We start from the raw sequence: 20,824 nt of genomic DNA, 5'->3' as shown, positions 1-20,824 counted from the left end.
ACAGCTTTACATAAAGAACTATCCAATGCTGAGTTCAAGAGTAACAAGCCAAATAACACTATTCTGGTGTCATTACCTGCAGCAGTGGAAAAAAATAGAAAAATACCATGAAGTCATATGCTACAGTTCTTTTAAGTGGTTCTTATGTATGCATGTCACAAAAGTTGAGACGGAAAAAGATAACAAGACTGACAAAATCAGGTGCTATAGTGAGCAACTGCATACTTTTCAAGGAAAGAATGAGCTATATTGATAAAGCAAAAGCAAGATTTCTAGCTTCAAATTGGGAAACAAACAGCTTAACTGCTTCAAATTTTTTTTTTTTTTTTTTTGCATCCTGTCTGCTGAATAACGTTAAACGTGCTATTTATCAACCATTTATCTTTGTAGCATAGTACTGGAATGGAAAAATAGCTGGAACAGTAGGACAGGAGGCCTCCCGCAGGAGGCTTGTCTTTTAGTGCCCTGCTTTCTACTGTCAGATTTTTCTAACAGTTTACATCACATGGTTAATTGTACTGTCTGTCATCTTTTGAAGCAAGTAATCCAGATCTTAAGAGAAAGAAGTTTTCTGGATTCTTTGCTATACCAAAGAGAATTTGATGCAATAGGAAGTAATAAAAAAATACTCTAAACCTTATTTCTGCACAGCAAAGTGGCTTGGTGATTAGATGAGTGCAGGCTGGTGGCATGAATCCAGATAAAAGTCTGCTATGAGTGTCCATGTAAAATTAAATGTCAGTGTGGCAACTCAAGTGTAGCCTTATAAAATCAAAGTAAAAACAAAATACTAAATCTGAGGGGATTATTTTAGTCATATACTATATCTGTAGGAAGCTGTGTATCTGAGCACTGAGAGTGCGTGGGCAGTCAGGAGAAATTTCACTGGAAGTGTGGCTGGCTCTTTAGTTTCATACCTTTAGAAGACTCAGGTCTTCATTCTGCCACCATGCTGGTCATTAACCACATCAGGAAATGATAAAAATTCCAAGCATGTCGAGTCAGTAATGGTTAGTTTTAGCTCAGCAGAGCCAGATACACTGTGTTCAAAGAAGTTTTGATTTAAATTTCCTTGGATGTCTCTAAAAAATAACAAGCTTTAATAGTTGTTTCTATTTAATATGTTTCCTTTAATTCTACTGAGATTCTTTACATTAAAAAGTACTCTGCCTGTAAGAGTTGTCTATTCCTTGTGAGTGAGGAGCAGTAAGGCATCTTGGAGATGATAGTGGGGAAAGGAAGAAATGAAGGCATCAGACTTGTTGGCTGTGAAGGTTGGGTGGTGATGAGTAGGGCACAAAACAGAACTGTGGTTTCCTTTAAAACAGGTCACTGGCATAGTCTTTCGTATTTAATTTAGGTATAATGATTATCAGAGCTTTCTTCCTCCGTTTGAAGTGGAATCTGTAGCTTTTTTGTCAAAGGTCCTCTTTTCTTGCCTCATTTCACTGCATCTTAACAAAGCAAAATTATTCACAGCTGTATATCATCTCAGAATTCTCACTTTTCTGCAGCCTTGCATGATCTGATTTCTTTCCTATTACCTGCTGAAATTAATTTAATTATATGAAACACCGAGTTGTTTTTCTTTTTGTGTTATTGCTCTGTTTTCAGTACATGTATTCACAAAGCACGCAGCTTTCCTGTGGGGATTCAAACTGAGGTAGCATTAGAAAGACATGTGACTGGATATGGCACTAGGGAGGATGTTTGTGGGTCAACAGTATGCTGTGAATTTTGAAGAGCTCAGAGTCAAATGCTCTGAGAGATTAGAGGAGTACTTCACAATTTGCTTTTTTCAGATGTAACAAAACAGGTGGCTTTTTACCATACTATTTGAAGCATCAAAATACAACATTATTTTTAGAAGACATTTTAAAATGTGTCTTTATGTTCATATATCCCAAAGTTAACAAATTACCTAGCATGTCATCATCAGAAGATTAACTGAAATTATCATTCAAACTTCATGCAACATTAAACATTTTGACTAACCCATATGTGTCACATCACATTTAGTCAAAGGAATAAAACCTGAAGGTTATTTTTCATCTTTAATGGCTAACTTCTGTGCAAAAATTTATCCCCCCAAATGGCTAGATTTTTATTTCTATTAGAACTCTAAAAGCCAGGTAAGTATATGGGCAGACAGTGAATTTATGTGTCTATGGTAAAATAGTCTTGGTGCCAACGTTTCCATAACTGACAGTACCAAAATCTTTAACAGACCCTGGACTCAGCAATAATACAGTAGTTAAAGAGAACTCAGTTGGGCAGGAGACCTTTTTAAAAGGTCACTGAAAAGGATGAGGAGCTCAGTAGCTTCTTTTTCTCCTTTTTTTTATTGATAAGGACTCCTTTCAGATCCCTGAGCATAGTGGCAGAGTCTGAGGGAGTGAAGCGTTACCCACAGAAGTGGAAGACCAAGTTACAGACCATTTAAACAAATCAGAAATATGCAGGTTGATGGAATCAGATCAGATACATACAAGGTTGCTGAGGAAGCCAGCTGATGTCATAGCGAGGACTCTTTCTGTCATCTTCAAAAGCTCATGGCTGTCAGGGAAAGTTCCTCATGACTGGCAAACTTCACACCATCTTCAAGAAAGATGAGAAGGAGGATCCAGGGAATTGCAGGCCAGTCAGTGTAACTTCATGCATTGGGAAGTTTTTGGAGCAGATCCTCCTGAAGGCCATCTCCAAGCACCTGAAGGACAAGAAGGTGGTAGGGACCAGCCAGTATGGATTTACAAGGGCAGATCATGCCTGACCAACCTGATTGCCTTCAGTGATGAGATGACTGGCTCAGAGGGGAATCAGCACTGTTTAATGTCTTTTTAATGATGTGGATGATGAGACACAATACACCTTCAGAAATTTCATGGGTGATAGCAAACTGAGGGGAGTGGTTATGGGGAGTATATGCTGGAGGGCAGGGCTCTTACACTAACCTTGACAGGCTGGAGAAATGAACTGGCAGAAAACTCGTAAAGTTCAATAAAAGCAAGTGCTAAGCTCTGCACCTGGGGTTGAATAACCCCCGCATCTGTACCAGCTGAGGGCTAACTGGTTAGAAGGCTGGTTCATAGAGAAGGACCAAGGGGTGGCTGAGGACAAGTTGAACTTGAGTCAACAGTGTCACACTACTGTGAAGAAGTAATTTGGGCTGTGTTAGCAGAAGCACAGCTAGCAGGTCAAGAGAAGTGGTTGTTTCCCTCTGATGGGCACTTGTGAGGCTACATCTGGAATACTATGTCTAGTTTGGGGCTTCCAGGTACAAGAAAGACATTAGGATAACGGAGTGAGTCTAGCAGGCAGGCCGGTGAGATGACTAGATGCTACAGCACATGACATACAATGAGGGGTGGAGAGAACTGGGTATGTTCAAGCCTAGGAAGAGGAGCCTCATGGGAGATCATACTGTGGTCTTTCAGCTCTCTGATGGGAAGGTCCAGAGAAGACAGAGCCAGACTCTTCTCAGAGGTGTTCAATAAAAGGTTGAGAGGCAACAGACACAAATTGCAACACGTTCCAATCTAAGTTGCAATGAGATAATGGCAGAAAAAATTTACGGTGATACAGTTAGATACTGAAACAGGTGCCCAGAGAGGCTGAGAAGTCTTCCTCACTGGACATATTCAAAACTCATCTGAACAAAGCTATGAGCAACTTGCTCTAATTTGGGCTTGTTTTGAGCAGGGGATTGAACCAGGTGACCTTCAGAGATCCCTCCAACCCAAATTACTCCATGATTCTAACTTACTATGGTAAGTTAATCTGTATTCTAGGACAGACTCTACAATTTTTGTGTGGTTTTGGTAAGAATTTGATGCATAATATTGACCTTGAAAAACAGCATAAACTAATTGTCTTGCTATTTCATAGCACTGCAGCTGTAAGAAAAGAAAGAAGAAAAATACGGTGGGGGGATCCACTGCACTTTTATTTCTTGCAAATTTCTAGTTGTATTCTCAGTTTTTAAACAATTCTAAAAAGTCCCAAGAATTTCTGCTCTCTGGGATAATGCATCACTGTGATATGTGTCAGTGTGGTATTAACAGGCTTGTTCTTTCATAAATAATATTTTAGCCAGATGTTTTTCTTTCAAGATTTCTAATGTAGCTCGTCCTACTTCTGTCCCCTTCTTACCCATACCTAAACACAGATACTCTCAAACCTTATTGCTGTTAATAGAATCAGAGAAGATAAAATTGGGAATTATCTATTTCCTATGGTTTTTATATGTTCTTTGTAAGCTTCTCTTGCTGGCTGAGAGCTTAGGCTGGGACAGTGACCTTAGATCTGACAGCATGGGGTTTTACTAGTCTGCATCTGTAGTTACCAGGTATGCTGTTATGCCTTGTCATTCGGGTTGAAAGAAATGTTTTCCATTTGCAGTATTCACATCCCTTTTTGTCACATCCTTTCTCTTGCTCGGGTTGTGGGCAAATAAAATAGAGCATAGTTGACTCTGCATCTTCTTCTCAGCTGCCTTGTTGAGACAGCATTTTTCTGCTGTGAGATTTTCAGCTGGCTAGGAAGTTACTCCTTTTGTGTTTAGTCTGCGCCCGTGACTAAATTGAAATGTTACCTTTTGTTCTTGTGTTACTTGTGAAGATCAAGTTCCATTTTTGACCTGCACACAAGGTGACTTCACTGCCTTAGATGAGGGCATTGGAACCCTTGTGTTTCAGCTGTGCCGTTCAGTACTTTACTCATCAATTAAGAGCGTTTCTTATTACTACTGGTCACTAGCTAATATTTTTCATCCTGATTCCTGTGAAACCAGCTTTCCTAACTGGCCTGTGCATCTTCTCTGCAAATAATTTCTCATCTTTTGGATGAAAAATATGCTAGATAAGCATAGATATTTATTACAGTCATACAGTTTGTAGATTGAATGCACACTTCTATTGCTATCATTCAATTTGAAATCACTTTTAATCACATTACTGTAAAATGAAAATAAAATTGCTTATCCATAAAATCCCAAGTAGGCTATTACAGATACTGCAAGATAAAAACATGCTTAACGTTCTTATGCTAAGATTAAATTGGTAAGCTCTTTTTTTCCCCTTTTCCTTTCTCTTCTATGGCTGTCTTCCATTTCATTGTCCTGACAGGGTGGTGTAGTCGAGTATTCCCTCCTTCTGCATAACATGTTCTTCATTTGCAAACAATAGAGGGCCCCTTTCATGCTGGAATATGTCAGCTTTTCTAGCCAGTCTTCTTGAAGTACCCCAGGTAATTCAGACAGATTTAATCATGCTCTCAGAAACTTACTTCATTTCCTTCTTATCCAGCAGATAGGCCGTTCTTCTTAATTAAAAGAAATGTTTTTTCACTTCCTTAGAGAACAAAATATTTCCAGTTGTCACTTTCTGTTTATGACTGACTAATTAACTCCTAGCTCTAAGGGGTAAAGTGCCACCTATCCCTTTAGTGACTCAGCATACTCAGTTTGAAGTAAAGTGTTTTTACAGGGAACATTATTATGTGTCTGTTTACAATACTGAACAGATTTGATAGAAATTGGGACCAAGCATGATGGCAGTTTTGGAGTGACAGTGGGGTTGGAGTGATTCAGTTCCAGCATCCTTCTTTCAAGCATTCTGGAATGAACTTGATCATTACGAGTAACCTGTTTCCTTTTTTTAAAAACCAAGAGTGAGAAAGAATTAGAAATCTGAGTTGCAAAATACTCTCTATAGATAGACCAGAAGAGCCTCATTTGGTCCTAGAAATTAGAACTGCCAACAACTGGCAGTTGCCAAGCTGGTGTGCTCAGTGCCAGCCTTGACAAAAGAACACAGAAGATGCCAATCCAACAGAAATTTGAGGCTGCTTTCCTACTAGTTCCTACTCCCCTGTGTTGCTCAGCTCCCCCCTAGCATGTAAACGTGTGACTTCTCAAAGCCATGGATTTTACTGTAGCTCACCAGATGGTAGCTCTGAAAAGCATATGTTGTCTTCCTTAGCTTTCAGCATCAGTCCAGCTTTAAGCTTTATCAGTCCCACTGGCACTAATAGCACTGACCGGATTGTTTCCGTTCTGAATGCCAGCAAAACTCAGATTGTCTGCAAACTTCCCCTTGCGTTTTTAATGTCTTGAGTCGTTCATGCCATGTTTGATGAAGTCCCACATCCTGGGAACTAAAAGAGAGGTGACGTAATGCGACTTTACCCTACAAGTGTGCGTAAGGGTGTTGTGGTTTCAGCTATGACAGAGTTAATTTTCTTCCTAGTAGCTGGTATAGTGCTATGTTTTGAATTTAGTAGGAAAATAATGTTGATAACACACTGATGTTTTAGTTGTTGCTAAGTAGTGTTTATACTAAGTCAAGGATTTTTCAGCTTCTCATGCCCAGCCAGCAAGAAGGCTGGAGGGGCACAAGAAGTTGGGAGGGGACACAGCCAGGACAGCTGACCCAAACTGGCCAAAGAGCTATTCCATACCATATGACATCATGCCCAGTATATAAACGGCAGGGGAGTTGGCTGGGAGGGGGGGATCGCAGCTCGGGAACTAACTGGGCATCGGTCAACGAGTGGTGAGCAATTACATTGTGCACCACTTGCTTTGTATAGTTTAATTCTTTTAGTATTACTATTGTCATATTATTATTATCATTATCATTGTTTTTCATTCCTTTCTGTCCTATTAAACTGTCTTTATCTCAACCCACGAGTTTTTTTTCCTGATTCTCTCCCACATCCCGGGGGGCGGGGGGGGAGTGAGTGAGCAGCTGCGTGGTGCTTAGTTGCTGGCTGGGGTTAAACCACGACAAAGGGTAAAGAATCTTAGCCATGCAGGCTTCAGTGGGGATGCTGTATCTTTGAAAATACATTCTTTTGGGGGCACCTCCTGTCATACCTTTTCTCTTTTACCAATATTGTGTTCAGTGTTGTTTGTTTCTTTCTCTAGGCCTGCCTTATTCTGTAATAATCTGCATTATACGCTCACTTAGTTCCTTTAGCCTGCAATGTTTTTAAAAAAAAAAAAGTTTATTCTATTATATTTTTTAATTTTCAGCTGGTAGGATTCTTGGTTTTGCTGGATGTGCCTGAATTCCTCAGGTAATCATACCAAATAAGTAACAGCATTAATATTGTTAACTTGAAACCAACTACTAGATAGATATACGCATTCACTTCACTTTTCAGTGTGTAATTTTTCACTTTACATAGATAATTCCAGCAGAATATGTTAGCAATGTGTCACATAGAGACCTGAATAAACAGTTTAGAAATAGATCATATTTTTTGTATTACTAACTCCTAGCAATATATATAAAGGATATAAGAGCAAACACTTTTTCAGTGTTTGACATGTCAACGTATTTTAAAGGGTTGATACCCCATTAATCAACATAAGGTGTCTTTTCTTTCAGCATTGCTTGCTTGCTCCCTGTTCTCTTGCACCTTGCACAGAAGATCTTCTTTTCTTTTTCGTCATTTACTTTTAGGCCATCCTGTATGAAAAAACCTGGAAGAGAGCATTAAATGAAGTTACTAGTAAATACTTTATTAGGCTACTGCAAAATGACACTTTATACTGCAAAAGGGACCACTGACTTGGAATGTGAAAAAAATGGATTTTTCTGGTGCATTTGGAGTACAAAGGTTATGCAATAACTGCAACATTTTGTGTAATTTCTTCTTAAAGGAAATGTTTCATGATCATATCTCCCAATCAAAGGGACTGTTCAGTACATTATAAGTAATAGGCATAGTTTTTGTAGAGACCGTGCAGTGGCATTTTATAAAGATTATTAATGAGATGCAAATAACTGTTGTTTTTTACTCCTTAGTTTACGACATGCCTTCTTCCCTTTCTCATATCTCTTGCTTTCAGCACAGATTTCACATTTTAATATGGAATATGCAGATGTCTTTGCTCAAAGAGGTAGGGCATGACACACAGTTTTTGACAGTTTGTTTCCCTTGACTGCTTCTTTCCATGTTCTTTTTGAGTATGCTTGGATCACGTGAACAAATGACAGCTGAAATGTAGCTGAAGGGAGTCTGCTTTGTATTTTTAAATGCTTAAAGCTTCAAACATTATTGTAACTTGGGCAAAAACCTTATAGTGTGAACAAAAGCCAAACATTTGCAAGATCATTTTAAAGTATTACTGTGTTGGTTAGTGTTAAATAGAAGGGGTAAGTACATGCTATTCCCAACTTATTCTAATTTTTCTCCTACATTATGTTGTGAGGCTTCTGTTAGCATCATCTGTTTTGGTTAAATTTCCCACCCTTACTTCTACAGGTACATCACACTCTTGTTGAATACATTAAATTTTCTTAAAAATTACTTCCTTTCTGTGTCTATAAAGAAACAGCAGATCCCTGAACTCAGAACCATTCTCGCTATCAAGTTTAAGTTTATTCTCCTCAGAATAAACACCTGCTGAGGCAAAAAAAATTTGCCTTATAGTAGCTGCAGTTCAGTTCCCATCCAAACCAGACTGCTGCCATCCCTCAGTCTCCTCATGCACCCTGATCAGAACCAAAGATTTCCTCAGTGCCTCTAAAACTGAAACTTAGCACCACCAGTGAAGGTTTCTTGATGTTCTTGTGTCCTTGTTTTGGGAAGTCCAGAAGGAGCCTTGGCTATCAGTGCTGCATAACCTATAAAAATACAGCAATTCATGCCACTTGCTGGTCTCAGTAGTGCGTCTTGTGCATGGTTCTCCAAAGCTTAAGGCTTTATTCCTGAGTAAGCTGGATGTTTTGCTAGTGCATGTGGCTCTGTGTTAATTTCCTTCCTTGTGGAAGACGAACTTAAAAGATTTTAAAGATTTTAAAGATACTGTTGCTCCGAAGATGCAGGAAGAGTGGGTTGTGTATGAAGTCCTGGAAGGCCAGTTCTGAGGAAAGCTGCAGTTTATTGTGGAAGAGCGCGTCAGGGGTGCATTCTTGGCAGATCAGCTTGGTTGTCTTCTCTCCTTCAGAGGGACTGAAACAGTTTCGGGAGCACATATGAATTGCTAGTACTTTTCCGTTACAGATGTAATCTTCTCCAGATCCATTTTTATCTTTTTATCATTTTTTTTTTTTAAATGGACAGAAATACATCTTATTAGTTTCCAGATATCTGCAAGGAAAATCTACTCTTGAGCCAAGAGGTAGAGTTTGATTAAAGCAACATGGCTTTTTAATTTTTGTAATTAGTTTAAAGGATCTGTACACTGCTACATTCTTCCTTACACCTGTCTGCACAAGCAGAAAACAAACAACAAAAAAAACCCCAAAACCTTTAAAGGAATTTCAGTTGATTTCTTGAAAATTCCAAAGAAGAATGAGTGCCTTTTCTTCTGCATCTTGGAATAGTGGAGGATGCTTTTTGAATTATAGGTAGAGAAATTTTATTTTGAAGTAGAAAGGGACTTGAACTCTCCTCTTGTCTTTCTGTATCCTGTTTTGACTATAGCCTCAGTAATTCTGTATTAGATTTTCAACACTGCTTATTATCTCTCAGCCTGCAAGGTATGTCTTCATATAAAAAGACAGATAATGTATAGAAAATATTTGAGATTACTGTTAGGAATATTTTTCTTGACAGCAAAGGCTGTTGTTTGTTGATCTTTCCTAATGGTTATGAGTGTTCCCCAGTTACTTGGAAGATTAATTTATTGAAGGGAAGCAGAAAATATCTCAGTGACAGGCTACATCAAGGCAGTTGCCCTGGTAAGGGGACCAGCTCAATTAAAATATTGATTTTTGCCCCATTTGTCTCAAGGTCACCAAATAAAAAGTAGTTTGCTGGAGTAGGATAATTGTCTAGATAAAGAATTTATGTTCCTCAGTAGATACTCCAAACTAGAGATAATTTGATTAACAAACTTTGTGATCACTGAGGATATCAGTGAGAGTATATTTTAGATGTCTGAAACGTGGGGCATCTTGTCACTGGATTTTTTTTTTTTTTCCTGTGCTCCCTCGGAATATATTAAAAAATAATGTATTTATTCAAAACACTCATGAACATACTTACTAGTTCTGTAGCAGATCCACTTACTGTGAAATGGTAGAAATCCCTCCTCAAATGCGTAAGCCAGTAACCTTGTCCATGCACATTACCAAGGCTATTACAGAAACCTCTGATGAAGAGATACTCATAAATGTTGCTTGCAACACTCACTGAGTTCTCCAGAAACCAAGTGGCATTCACTCAACTTGCAAAGTATTCCTAGCTGTATTCTGGAGTCCTACAGCTGACAGACTGAGAAGACAGTATTACAGCTATATCAGAGAAGGAGGAACTAAGCCATCTGAACTATGTAGGTAGGCTGTTCAGCCCTGTATGTGGTATATTTATTACAAATAATGCTGCTGTCTCCCATTTTCCAGGCAGTCAAAAGTCTGAAACAGATCATCTCTGTAGGCACTCTTCGTATTAACCTGATGTGAGCTGTCAAAGCCAGTGCTACAGAATGTATTTCATAAGAGGAGATATCTCTTAATAAATCTGTTTGCTAAGCACCCGAAAGAAATATGCCAAACATGCCATTCTGAGAGACATTGTGGTCTGCATTACCAGAAGTTGGTCTCACCCAGTGGATACCAAAATAGAGCTGTGTACTTCCCATCTCAGATTCTCATGATAATGAAGACGTTGTAGTGAGGCACAGTTTGATGAGCATGATAACATTTCTTTTCAATCGACCCCATCCTTTTGCATACTTTCCCCAGTATAGTCTCTGGGAACGGCCAACTTCAGATCAGATTTGGTACAGCTTCTTTATAGCTAACGGGGTAAACACTTTTCCATTCAAATCTATAGAGAGAATCTGTTTGAAAGATTCTTCTTGAAAACAGTTTTGTTTTTAAGGAGATAAGCTAAATTATGTAAGATTTTTATTTGGGCGTCACCACGACATAAAATCGTCGGGCTTTTAGCCCTGAAATGGACTGGTTTACATTTTTTCAGAATGGTCCTGCTAGCACCACTGTCCTCACACCCTTTTCTTAGAGCAAGACTCTGAATGTTCTCATGCATGTTTTTCTTTTATGTCAGAAATCCTCTTCCGCTGAGTTGGTACACTCACTGTGCTTTCTTTTTTGTCCTTGGCAACTGCTCGGTTTAATAACTTTTGCTGAAGACTGGATTTTCAGTAGTTGTCAGCTTGAAAGCATAAGACGTATCTTGATTCTTTAACATACGCTATTTCAAAATGACAGGATAATATTAAACTGTTATCCCAAATTTCTGCAAATTTTTAGAAGAGGACTTTTCTCTCTTGATAGCTTGTTCAGTATATGCTGTAAGGCAAACATAAGCTACTCTAGCCTAGTTCTTAAATGCTTTGCTTCTAAAATTTTATTCTCCTTACATTGTATTTAATTTTTGGTTTTGTTTCAATGGATGATTTTTACATTTGATTTTTCTTTTAATTATTGGTTGTATCAGGTATTATTCTAGAAGGAATGAAAAGTTCGCATACCCATATGAAAGAAAACAATAGCTGTATTGTGATTTGTTTTCTTTTCTGGCTAGTGGGACTGCAGTTAAAAGAGACATGTGTGATCTTAGATCACAAAAATACCCTCTGAAACCTCAATAAAATGCCATTCATAAGGAAGATTTTATTGCTGTTTAGAAAATACTTTTTTCAGCCAAACGGTGCAGGTCTCTTGAGCAGAGAGTGACTGGCTGCGTGTGATCTGTTCACAGGGCGGTTGGCTTGTGCACTGGAGTTAAAGGTAAAAGGAACAGCACCTTTGGGACTTCTTCCCACACTGTTAGGGCCAAATTCAACTAACCCAGCGTGTTGCAGGGAGAAGGAGTCCACACTGAGGCCTAATCAGCCATTTTATAAATGTCATTTTTGGCTTTGCATCTGTTTGCTCAATTAACAAAAGCAGAAGAAAAAGTACAACAGAACAAACTTGTTTGTTGAACTACTGAATGCTTTTAGTAAGGTCTTTAAAGCATTAGTATTTTTCTTAACAAAGGAACACCCATGTCATTATCTTACAGATTTACTTCAGAGTTCACCTTGAGTTTGTATTTTTAATGCTCTTAGCTTCAATAAAAACTAAAGGTTGCAAGGTTTTAAGGTTAAAGGTTTCTTTTCTAGTTCAAGTGCTGTCAGCTTTCAAAAATAATTATAGAACTTGACATATAATTAATTTGATATTTAATCTCTGAAGCCTGATTTTGAATTTGACATCAGTTATGCAATTATGGTAATGTATTCATTATTTTCATCACAAAACTTGCTTCCTAGCAAATAGATACTGAGAATTTAAATAGCTGGGAAGCTGCACATTAGTTTTATTAGGATTTTTTTAGCTTCACATTAGTGGGGCAAATAGGTGTAGTGGATTCTATCTACAAAACTGGAATTATAGATTAGTGAAAACATGAGGTGCTATAGGTGTTTACCTGAAGGTTTTAGAGTGTCTTGGTTTTAGTATGTTGTATCTGGCCCTCTCTGAAAGCAAACCTTTGGTTTACTTAATTTGATATGGACTTGTTGCACAAAAACGGAGACACTTGTGTTAATCTCTGATGTTAATCTCTCAATTTTAGCCAGTTGGTTAAGGCACCTTTTTCTTTTCTTCCAATTTTTTTGAGAATACTAAGACAACAGCGTTTGACTTCACCATTGTTTGTGTGTAATTGGGCTACTGGAGAGTAGCCCAGTTTATTCTGGTTTTGTTCGATCAAGGGATTGAAGGAAAAAGTAAGTCTATTTTCCCTGAAATAGATTAGTTTGATAGTGCTTAGAGCATGCATTTGAGACATGTGCTTCTCATCCTTAGTTACATTTCTCTTTCTGTTAATGTATTTATTATGTATTTTTCTCTAAATTCACTGAGTGTTGATGCTGCATCATTTCACTCTATCATGAGGAAAATTGTTTCCATAAATGTGTGTTCCCTACTGATCGCTGAGAAATAACATTTGACAGCGGAAGCACCTGTAGCATTCAGATTTAGTATGTGTGGGTTTGGTTATATTTCTTGGTCTTTTGCTAGACTGAATCAGAGAGATTAATACAAGAAGAGGAAAAACTTTAAAAAAATCTTATTAACCTATCATTACCCATTGTATGGCCAAATGTGGGAGGTTGTTGTGTTTGACAGTTGACACATTTTACCTCGGACAAGCTTGGACCCGAGTTTGAAGGCCTTTGGTTACTCCTAAAGAAATTATGTTTAAAGGTAGTACGTTAGTGCAGTTATCTGTAGTGCAGGCTAATAGCTGTTTCTGGTTAGGACTTACTAGTAGCCTCTCATGAAACATGCCATGTAGCAGTAATAACTTGTGCCACCTCACTACTTGAAATATGTTATCTATAAACTTTATGTATTGCTAACAGGTCAGGTCATGGGGTTTCTTTCTGAGGTGTTTCTAAATGATAGGAGGGTTTGGGTTACATTTTTTATTGTATTGAGTTTCTAGATTCATATGCCATGTGCTCCCCTTTCCCGTATCTTCCTGTCAGCTGTTTCTGGACGAAAATCCTAATGTTGTTTTAGCTAGAGTGGAAGATGTGCTGGCTAATGTGCTGACTGCATCAGGAAGTGTGCATTGATATCATGCAGATAATTCTTAACACCGAGGAAAGACAATGACCAGTGTGGAGTTGCGATCTGCTTCTAGTCTTTGACTTCCACACCTCTTGATTCAGACACTGTTAGGCTCCTGTTCCTAAAATTCGGGACAAGCTGGTTTCCCATAGCCTCTCTAGTCTTCATCCCTTGCCCCCTCCAGTGCTGATCTGAACACACACTTTGTTTTTAAAAATAAGTTTCCTAGCTTCAGGAAATGAAGTCCACCCTCCCCATCTCTTAAAGCCACTGTGGGACTTCTTGACTCACATACAGCAGACTAGTTAAATTTTCAGGGTCTGTTAATATTTTCATTGGCATATGTTACCTTGTCATATAAATGGCACAGAACAGCGAGGAACAGTGTAACAAAATGATGAGAGATTGTGGGAGGAGAGGCTTACAAGCAGAAGAGGTAACTGAGTGCTGGAGTTTGCAGCTGTGCATCCGAACAAGAGCAACTCATTGAAAGTATGTTGATTGGTCTTTTAGCTTGGATGCAATGTGCAACGGAGACAGTAATATTAAACCAAGCTGTTTGAAAAGCATAATGAAATTACTGTTTCTTTTACTTAGTAATTTAATGCACCATTTTTTGACCTTAGTAGAATGTTGAAGAATAGTGACAAGCTACTTAAGAAGCTGAGATTGCTAGGTACAGCCCAACAAAGCAAAGGAAGAGGCCCAGATAATGCTTACTGGTCTAAAAAAAAAATAAATCCAGCCATACTAAATTCCCTGCAGGTCTGCAGCAGTGCGTAACTCCCCTGATCCTAATTTTTCAATGCGTAAGATAGGGAACTTTGTTCAACCTTTGGCAACTTTCCTTTGACTGTCAATCAGACACCCAGCTGTGGTGATGGGACTGTGTGATGTGGTCAGTCCTGTTTCCTTCATCACTTATTTAGCTTCCTTTCATCACTTTCTTTCTTGAGGTTAAGCAATTAGCCTTTCCAGACGCTGCCATTATTCTCCATGGTTTGGTGATCAGCCACTGGTAAGGTGAAGTGAGTTTTGAGCAAATAAAAGCTAAAGCAAAACCTTTCAGAACAGGGGTTTTTCTTATTTTCAAAACAAAGTAGCATTTTTGGGAAGAGTTTCTCCTTGGCTTCCTTCTGTTATACTTCCCAGAATGTAAATGTTTTTCTTTGTGTACCAAAACTACAAAACCCCCCCCCAAAACCCAACAACTCAGCTATGTCGCTGTGTTTATGATCTTTTAAATTCGTAAGTTAAGGTTAAGGATATGGCCAGCTAAAATATTTGGTGGGGCAGACCTTAAAAACAAAGAAGTGATGAAGGAAATGGTGGGGGTAATGTAGTAAGTTGGACACTTTCCTGTGAGTTTTAAATCAATCCAACTCGGATCACTAGCATTCCATTGTGTTGATGATGTTGATCTTTTTTTCACTAAAAATTTCCTGTTTTTTCTTACTCATCTAATCATTAATGAACAAGACTGCTAATAAAGGTCTGGACAACTCAGCTGATTGTTTCCTGCCTTCCAGCATCTCCTTCCGGAATTTTTTCCCATTATAGTGTTTTGTGCTCTGACCTAAATTGCTGTGGTATTATAGTCTTTCAGATGGCTGCTCCATTTCATTCCACAAGTGAATAAATGTACTCCTCTGTGTCTCTTCGGACTGCAAAGTGCTTTGAGGTCTTATGCAATATCAGCTTCCTCAAGGGGGGCAGCAGAGGAGGAGGTGCTGATCTCCTCTCTCTGGTGACCAGCGAGAGGACACGAGGAAATGGAATGAAGCTGCGTCAGGGGAAGTTCAGGTTGGACATTAGGAAAAGGTTCTTCACTGAAAGGGTGGTCGGTCACTGGAACAGGCTCCCCAGGGAGGTGGTCACGGCATCAAGCCTGTCAGAGTTCAAGGAGCGTCTGGAAGACGCTCTTGGTCATATGGTTTCGTTTTAGGTAGTCCTGCGAGGAGCAGGGAATTGGACTCTGATCCTCATGGGTCCCTTCCAACTTGAGATATTCTGTGATTCTATATTAGACATTGTTGTCCTGGTTTCGGCAGGCATATTGGCAATTTCAAACTAAATAATATATTACTTCATTGCATACAGTTTTCTTTGCAGTTTTTTTCAGTAATGTTGACTATTGCATCAGTTTAACTTATGTTGAGCAGCGAAGTGTGCTTTAAAGCAAATGAAGTTCATCTGTCCATCAGGATTAGTAGCTGCAGCAACAGTGGACTGTCCTGTGGGTGGTGGTAATGCTACATCAATGAAGGCTCGAGCTAAACAATCTTTCTGACATGGCTGACTGACACATAAAAATATTTTCCGAGTACCTAAGTCAGATGAATAAAACAGGCTGTTTCTATAGCTGTGCACAAGATCTGTATATTTTTTCCTAGCATGTGTATTCATGAGGTGAAATATAGTATGTGTGTGTACATTTTATATTGAAGGTAAGCTTCTGTGGTGGTTCGAAAGCATTGTAAATGTATACTTATACTTGGATTATTGTAAAAACACTGTTGTCTGTTAGGTGCATAACTGTGAAATAAAAATATTAATATATAATTATAAAATTCGAATTAACTTATGCATATTTTCACCTTTTATTGTACAAGAAGAACATCTGAAATTATGCCAGAAAAGATAAACAGATGAAGATAATAGCTTACATTGCATTAACATGTAGCATGAAAACCATATGAGGAAAGAATTAACAGCTATATATGCTGATGTGCATTACAGTAAAAGATAATGAGATTAGTATCAAAATGCAAAAAATATTTGGGTTAGTACAGAAAAAATTAATTTCATAAAAGCCTTAAAAAATAATAGGGCCTATAAAGCAATTAATCTTATTAGGGAGTAAAACTCTTCCAAAGGACTCACAGGTAACAAAGTCACTTTCCACTTTCAGGAGTGCTTGATGGTCCACTGGTTTTCTATTGCTTATATTCGTCTTCCTGTTTTAAAATTATTTTAAAATGTGAAATCTTCTCATTTCAAAGTTTTTATGGCTTATTGTGATTATTTTAATTCATTCTCCATGGTGTTCAGCTATACGTCATCACTGGAAATTCAGGAATTTCATAGGAAAGTGGAAAGGTGTGGGGTTTTTTAAGTGATGCAGCTTTGTTTCATTAAAAAAAGGATAAAGTCATATAAATTAATAGTTATTTTCAGTGTCCAGATTGAGAAATCTCATGTTTTTTTTCAGCAGGCGTATGGCTTAAATTGGGCACCCAAAATCAAAGGATGTGAAATGATTAATTCTGAAAATCTTGGCCTACTTTAGCTGAAAGACTCTGGGGTTTATTTTTTTTACATCAGAAGCCTGATTTTGATTCTACTTCCTTTTCTCTAATATATTCCATTGTAATGGTACTTGGTATGACATATTGTGAAATGGAGAAAAATTCTAAGCAAAGGAAAAGATTTTTCACTTTCGAGTGCTAAATTTTTTAGGAGCTGTATCTCAAAAAAAAGTAATTATCTGAAAATTGCTATTAAAAAATGCAAAAGAAATTGTTATTTCCAAAATGAGTGGGATTCTTCACTGTAATTCAGCATAATAAACATTCTCATTAGATTTTTCTTCTATGTGACTAGAACATTTTTTATTATTTGATTTGAGGGTGAATCTAAGAATAAAAGTCATCTGAGATGAGGTAGTTTTGCTTTTGTTAGTTTCGTTATTGTTTCTGTTGGTTCCAGTGATATCCTTCTTTAAAGCTTTATCTCATTGAATGTGAACTGGCTCTCCAATTTTTATTAGAATCACCAGCATTCTTTCTCTCGCTGTAGTCCCATTTTAAAAAGATGTTTCAGTAGGAATATGTACTTATAGTAATATTTAATGCTCTGTATCTCTCAGAAATTCATGTGCTCTTTATTTTATGATGCAAATTCCACGTGCACATTGCAAATTGCTGTTCACTCAGTTCCTGTACATGCTAACACTAATGCTTTCTAGAAAACACTCATAAATCTCTAAGCTGTTGCTATCATTGTAATTAATTCGTTGTCTTTTTGCTATCTTTAATCTTGTGCAGTTTTTTCAGTTTTAATAAAAACACTTTCACAGGTGAAGGATTTCTTTAAAATTTTACTGTCCCTTTGACAGGGTTATGTGCTATGTATATGTGTAACTACATTCAAAAGAGTTAAAAGAACATTAAGTTTACAAAATGAATCTCTCAAACTCAGGGAATTCCAGAGATTTGTTTCTTTCTGCAGTCCTAATTAGCTTCCTTGTGCACATATATTATGACAAATCTTTATTTTCCTCTTGACTGTCCCCTCATAGAATGTACCAGTTGCAGTGTGCTCGCTTAAGACGCATACTTTCTGTATTTTATTTTATTGTTCCAGTTCAGCATGTGGTCTAATTCTGCACATTGTCAGTGGTGGTGTAAAGATGAAATTGTTCTATAACAATCATCAGTAGTATTTCAGTGTTCAAAATAGCAACAGAACTGTCTTATTGAGCAGTGAATTGGGTGATTCCTATTAATCAAGCTTTTGAGGTCTGTTGATATTAAAAATGTGTGTGTGTGTATACTTAAATATTTTTTAAATATTGTTTGTATATATAAAAACATAATTCTGACTTTGGCTTTGAAGGACAGAGAAGAAAGGATTCTTTACAGAATCACAGTATGGATTCTTTACAGTTTCACAGAACTTTCGTGGTGCAAATGTTCAAGGGCTCTGGGCTTGTATATGCGAAACCTTTTACACAAATATCTCCATGAAGTATTGTAAAAGTAAGAATTATCATTTGTTACCACGGGCATTGAGATAAGATGAGATGTGTTTTCATGCATCAAATGACTGCAAGCCTTTTAGATTTATAGATTTCAAGTTTCATGTGACCTTCTCAGTTTATATAGTTAAACAGTTGGGGAAATTTTAGGTAATGCCATAGATACCTGTATCATTTGAAAGGTTTATTGCCCAACTTTTGTTGTTTTTTGACATCAAAGGTATAGAGTGATAGTTGTATCCTGCACATGAATTCAAGTTGCCAAACAATATGACAGTTATGAGGATTGATCTGAGTATTACAAGCACTAGGTAATTTCAAGACTTCTGTCTTTTAAACTGCTTTAGGAAAGCTTGAGTTTGTCTCAAAATATCTACCTGATATATTAGAAAGACATTGATTTGTGTTCAGACATGAGAAGGTGGATGTCAATAGTATCTATCCTTATAATCACTCCTTTCTTTGAAGTATGTATTTTGTTTGAAAACATTATGGACCATGCGGGAGATTATCTACATCAGACATATTTTGATGAGGGTTATGGCTTTATTAATATTGTTGTCTCTTATCTAACCAGTAGATTACAGTAACACAGACCAGTTTCCCAAGAGGTGAATCTAGGTTTGCAAGGTTATAAAAAAATAATTAATTCCCCTAATTTTAATTTAGAAGTTGAATGAGAATTCTCATATGGAATTGAATGTGTTGGGCTGACATATTTTCATTTTCTGCGTTGACTTAGCTGTACTTTCTATGTTTATTTTATTGGACAGATAGAACCGTGTATTGTACAAGCTGAGTTGGTGCCAACATAATATTTCCAATAATCACTGAACAAGTCTGCTTTCAAACTGGGCAGTGCGCCCATTACCAGTGTGCAGCACTGGGTTAGAATAACTTAACAATTATACTGGTTGTGTTTAAAAAGCATCCTGACTCAAATCAGCTGTAACTGTTGGACAAGGTAGTTAAGTATGCCAATAATTTTTTAACAACATCAGAAAAGGACTTTCCTTTTTTTCTTGGTCTCTGGAGGCCATCAGCACTTTTTCACACTAATAGAAGTTTGTTTAGCACCAAGGAAAATTTGCTGTCTTTGCAATTTTCCCAGCTCCAATTGGCTTACATTGCAAAAAGCAGAGCTCAGTGTTGAACCTACAGTTTTTTGGAAGAACTCAAAGCACTGACTAGCTATATGCTGTATAATTTGAAGATATATATCGCAAAGAGATATGTTCTTGATCATACTTTTGTTATGAGTTCTGAAGAAAATATTAAATCAGAGTTGTTTGTGATCTGTTCTAAAAGTATTTCTGAAATACAGAAGAAACATTCTTCCCTCTCTGTATGGATAACATACCAGATATGAAGCTAGTATATCATTCTGCTTTCTAAACAGTAAATTAAAGAGCCGTGTCTACTCCTTGCATGATGTTTTGGGGAAATCTTGCGACCAAAGAATCTGTCTTTTATTCCAAAATCCAAACTCCAGATATAATTATGGAGAAAAGGGCTGAGGAAGCAAAGCTACCCTGTTTTGTTTTGATTGGACTAAAAGTTTAGACTTAAGTTCTCTGTGGTCAGGAGGCTGAGATTAAAGGGTCTGTAATTAGATTCAATACTCCATGTGTCTTAATGCCCAGAAAGGCCAAGCCCTGTCTGCAGGCAATGGTAGTTGCCAGGATCATCAAAAATAATTCACAGATGCAAGTGAAAAGGAAATTATGCACGCTTTCTGAAATAGTTTGTTCTTACTTGCTCTGTCTTGTTTCTGTAAAAAGAAAGCATAGGAAATCCCTCAAAATATCTAGTAAGCAAGTAGAACTTGAGGTTGAAAAGAAATAGTTTTACTTCTGGAAATAGATTGCCTAGATCTTACAGGTAGTCCTCTATATTCAAGTCATGTTTCATTAGTTTTTCCTTTTGATCCTCCTATTTTCCTCACATTAGATATAGTAGTACCCAAAGCAAAATAGGCTATTAGATGTCTGCATTTTTTATATCTACATGTGTGTATGAACAGAGAACAGATTTCTGCCACATAGTTAGAAGAGGGCAGGTGCATCTTTTGATTAATAGTTTATACCAAATAATAATTAAGGTTTTCATTTCAGAAATGTCCGTATTTAGGTTAACAGTAATGAGCAAAACAAAGCATTCTTTTGGCTGAATTAACAGTTGAGGGTAACGCTTGAGGATGAGTTTGGTGTTGGTGACCTTCTGCAAACGAAGTGATGGTACTTGAGGGTTCCACTCTTCCCCAGTCCAGCTGCCCAGCGCTGGGGCTGACGGGAAGTGTGCTCTGGACTGCGCTCTGAGTGCTCTTCTCTTTTACAGGCAAGTTAAAGATCAAAATAAGAAAGTAGCAAATCTGAAGCACAAAGAGCAAGTGGAGAAAAAGAAGAGTGCACAGATGCTGGAGGAGGCCAGGAGACGAGAGGATAATCTTAATGACAGCTCCCAACAGCTTCAGGTAACACAGGAATTGAATTAAAGCAATTTGGCCAGTCAGCCAGGCTTA

The 20,824-nt window shown here is 37.6% G+C and overlaps 1 protein-coding gene across 3 annotated transcripts in view; it reads left to right on the top strand.

The window, feature by feature from the left end:
- ERC1 (ELKS/RAB6-interacting/CAST family member 1) overlaps window positions 1-20,824 on the top strand; it is a 293,596-nt gene that overhangs the window by 134,007 nt on the left and 138,765 nt on the right. For all 3 annotated transcript variants that reach the window (XM_050909774.1, XM_050909763.1, XM_050909781.1), the window contains one exon: window positions 20,641-20,776. In XM_050909774.1, the coding sequence (XP_050765731.1) occupies window positions 20,641-20,776 (136 nt within the window). The remainder of the gene's footprint in view (window positions 1-20,640; window positions 20,777-20,824) is intronic.

This window comes from Gymnogyps californianus, chromosome 1, assembly GCF_018139145.2.
Source record: "Gymnogyps californianus isolate 813 chromosome 1, ASM1813914v2, whole genome shotgun sequence".
NCBI classification, from domain to species: Eukaryota; Metazoa; Chordata; class Aves; order Accipitriformes; family Cathartidae; genus Gymnogyps; species Gymnogyps californianus.
The sequence above is the reverse complement of the archived record's forward strand: the minus strand, read 5'-3'. Positions and strand labels throughout refer to the sequence as shown.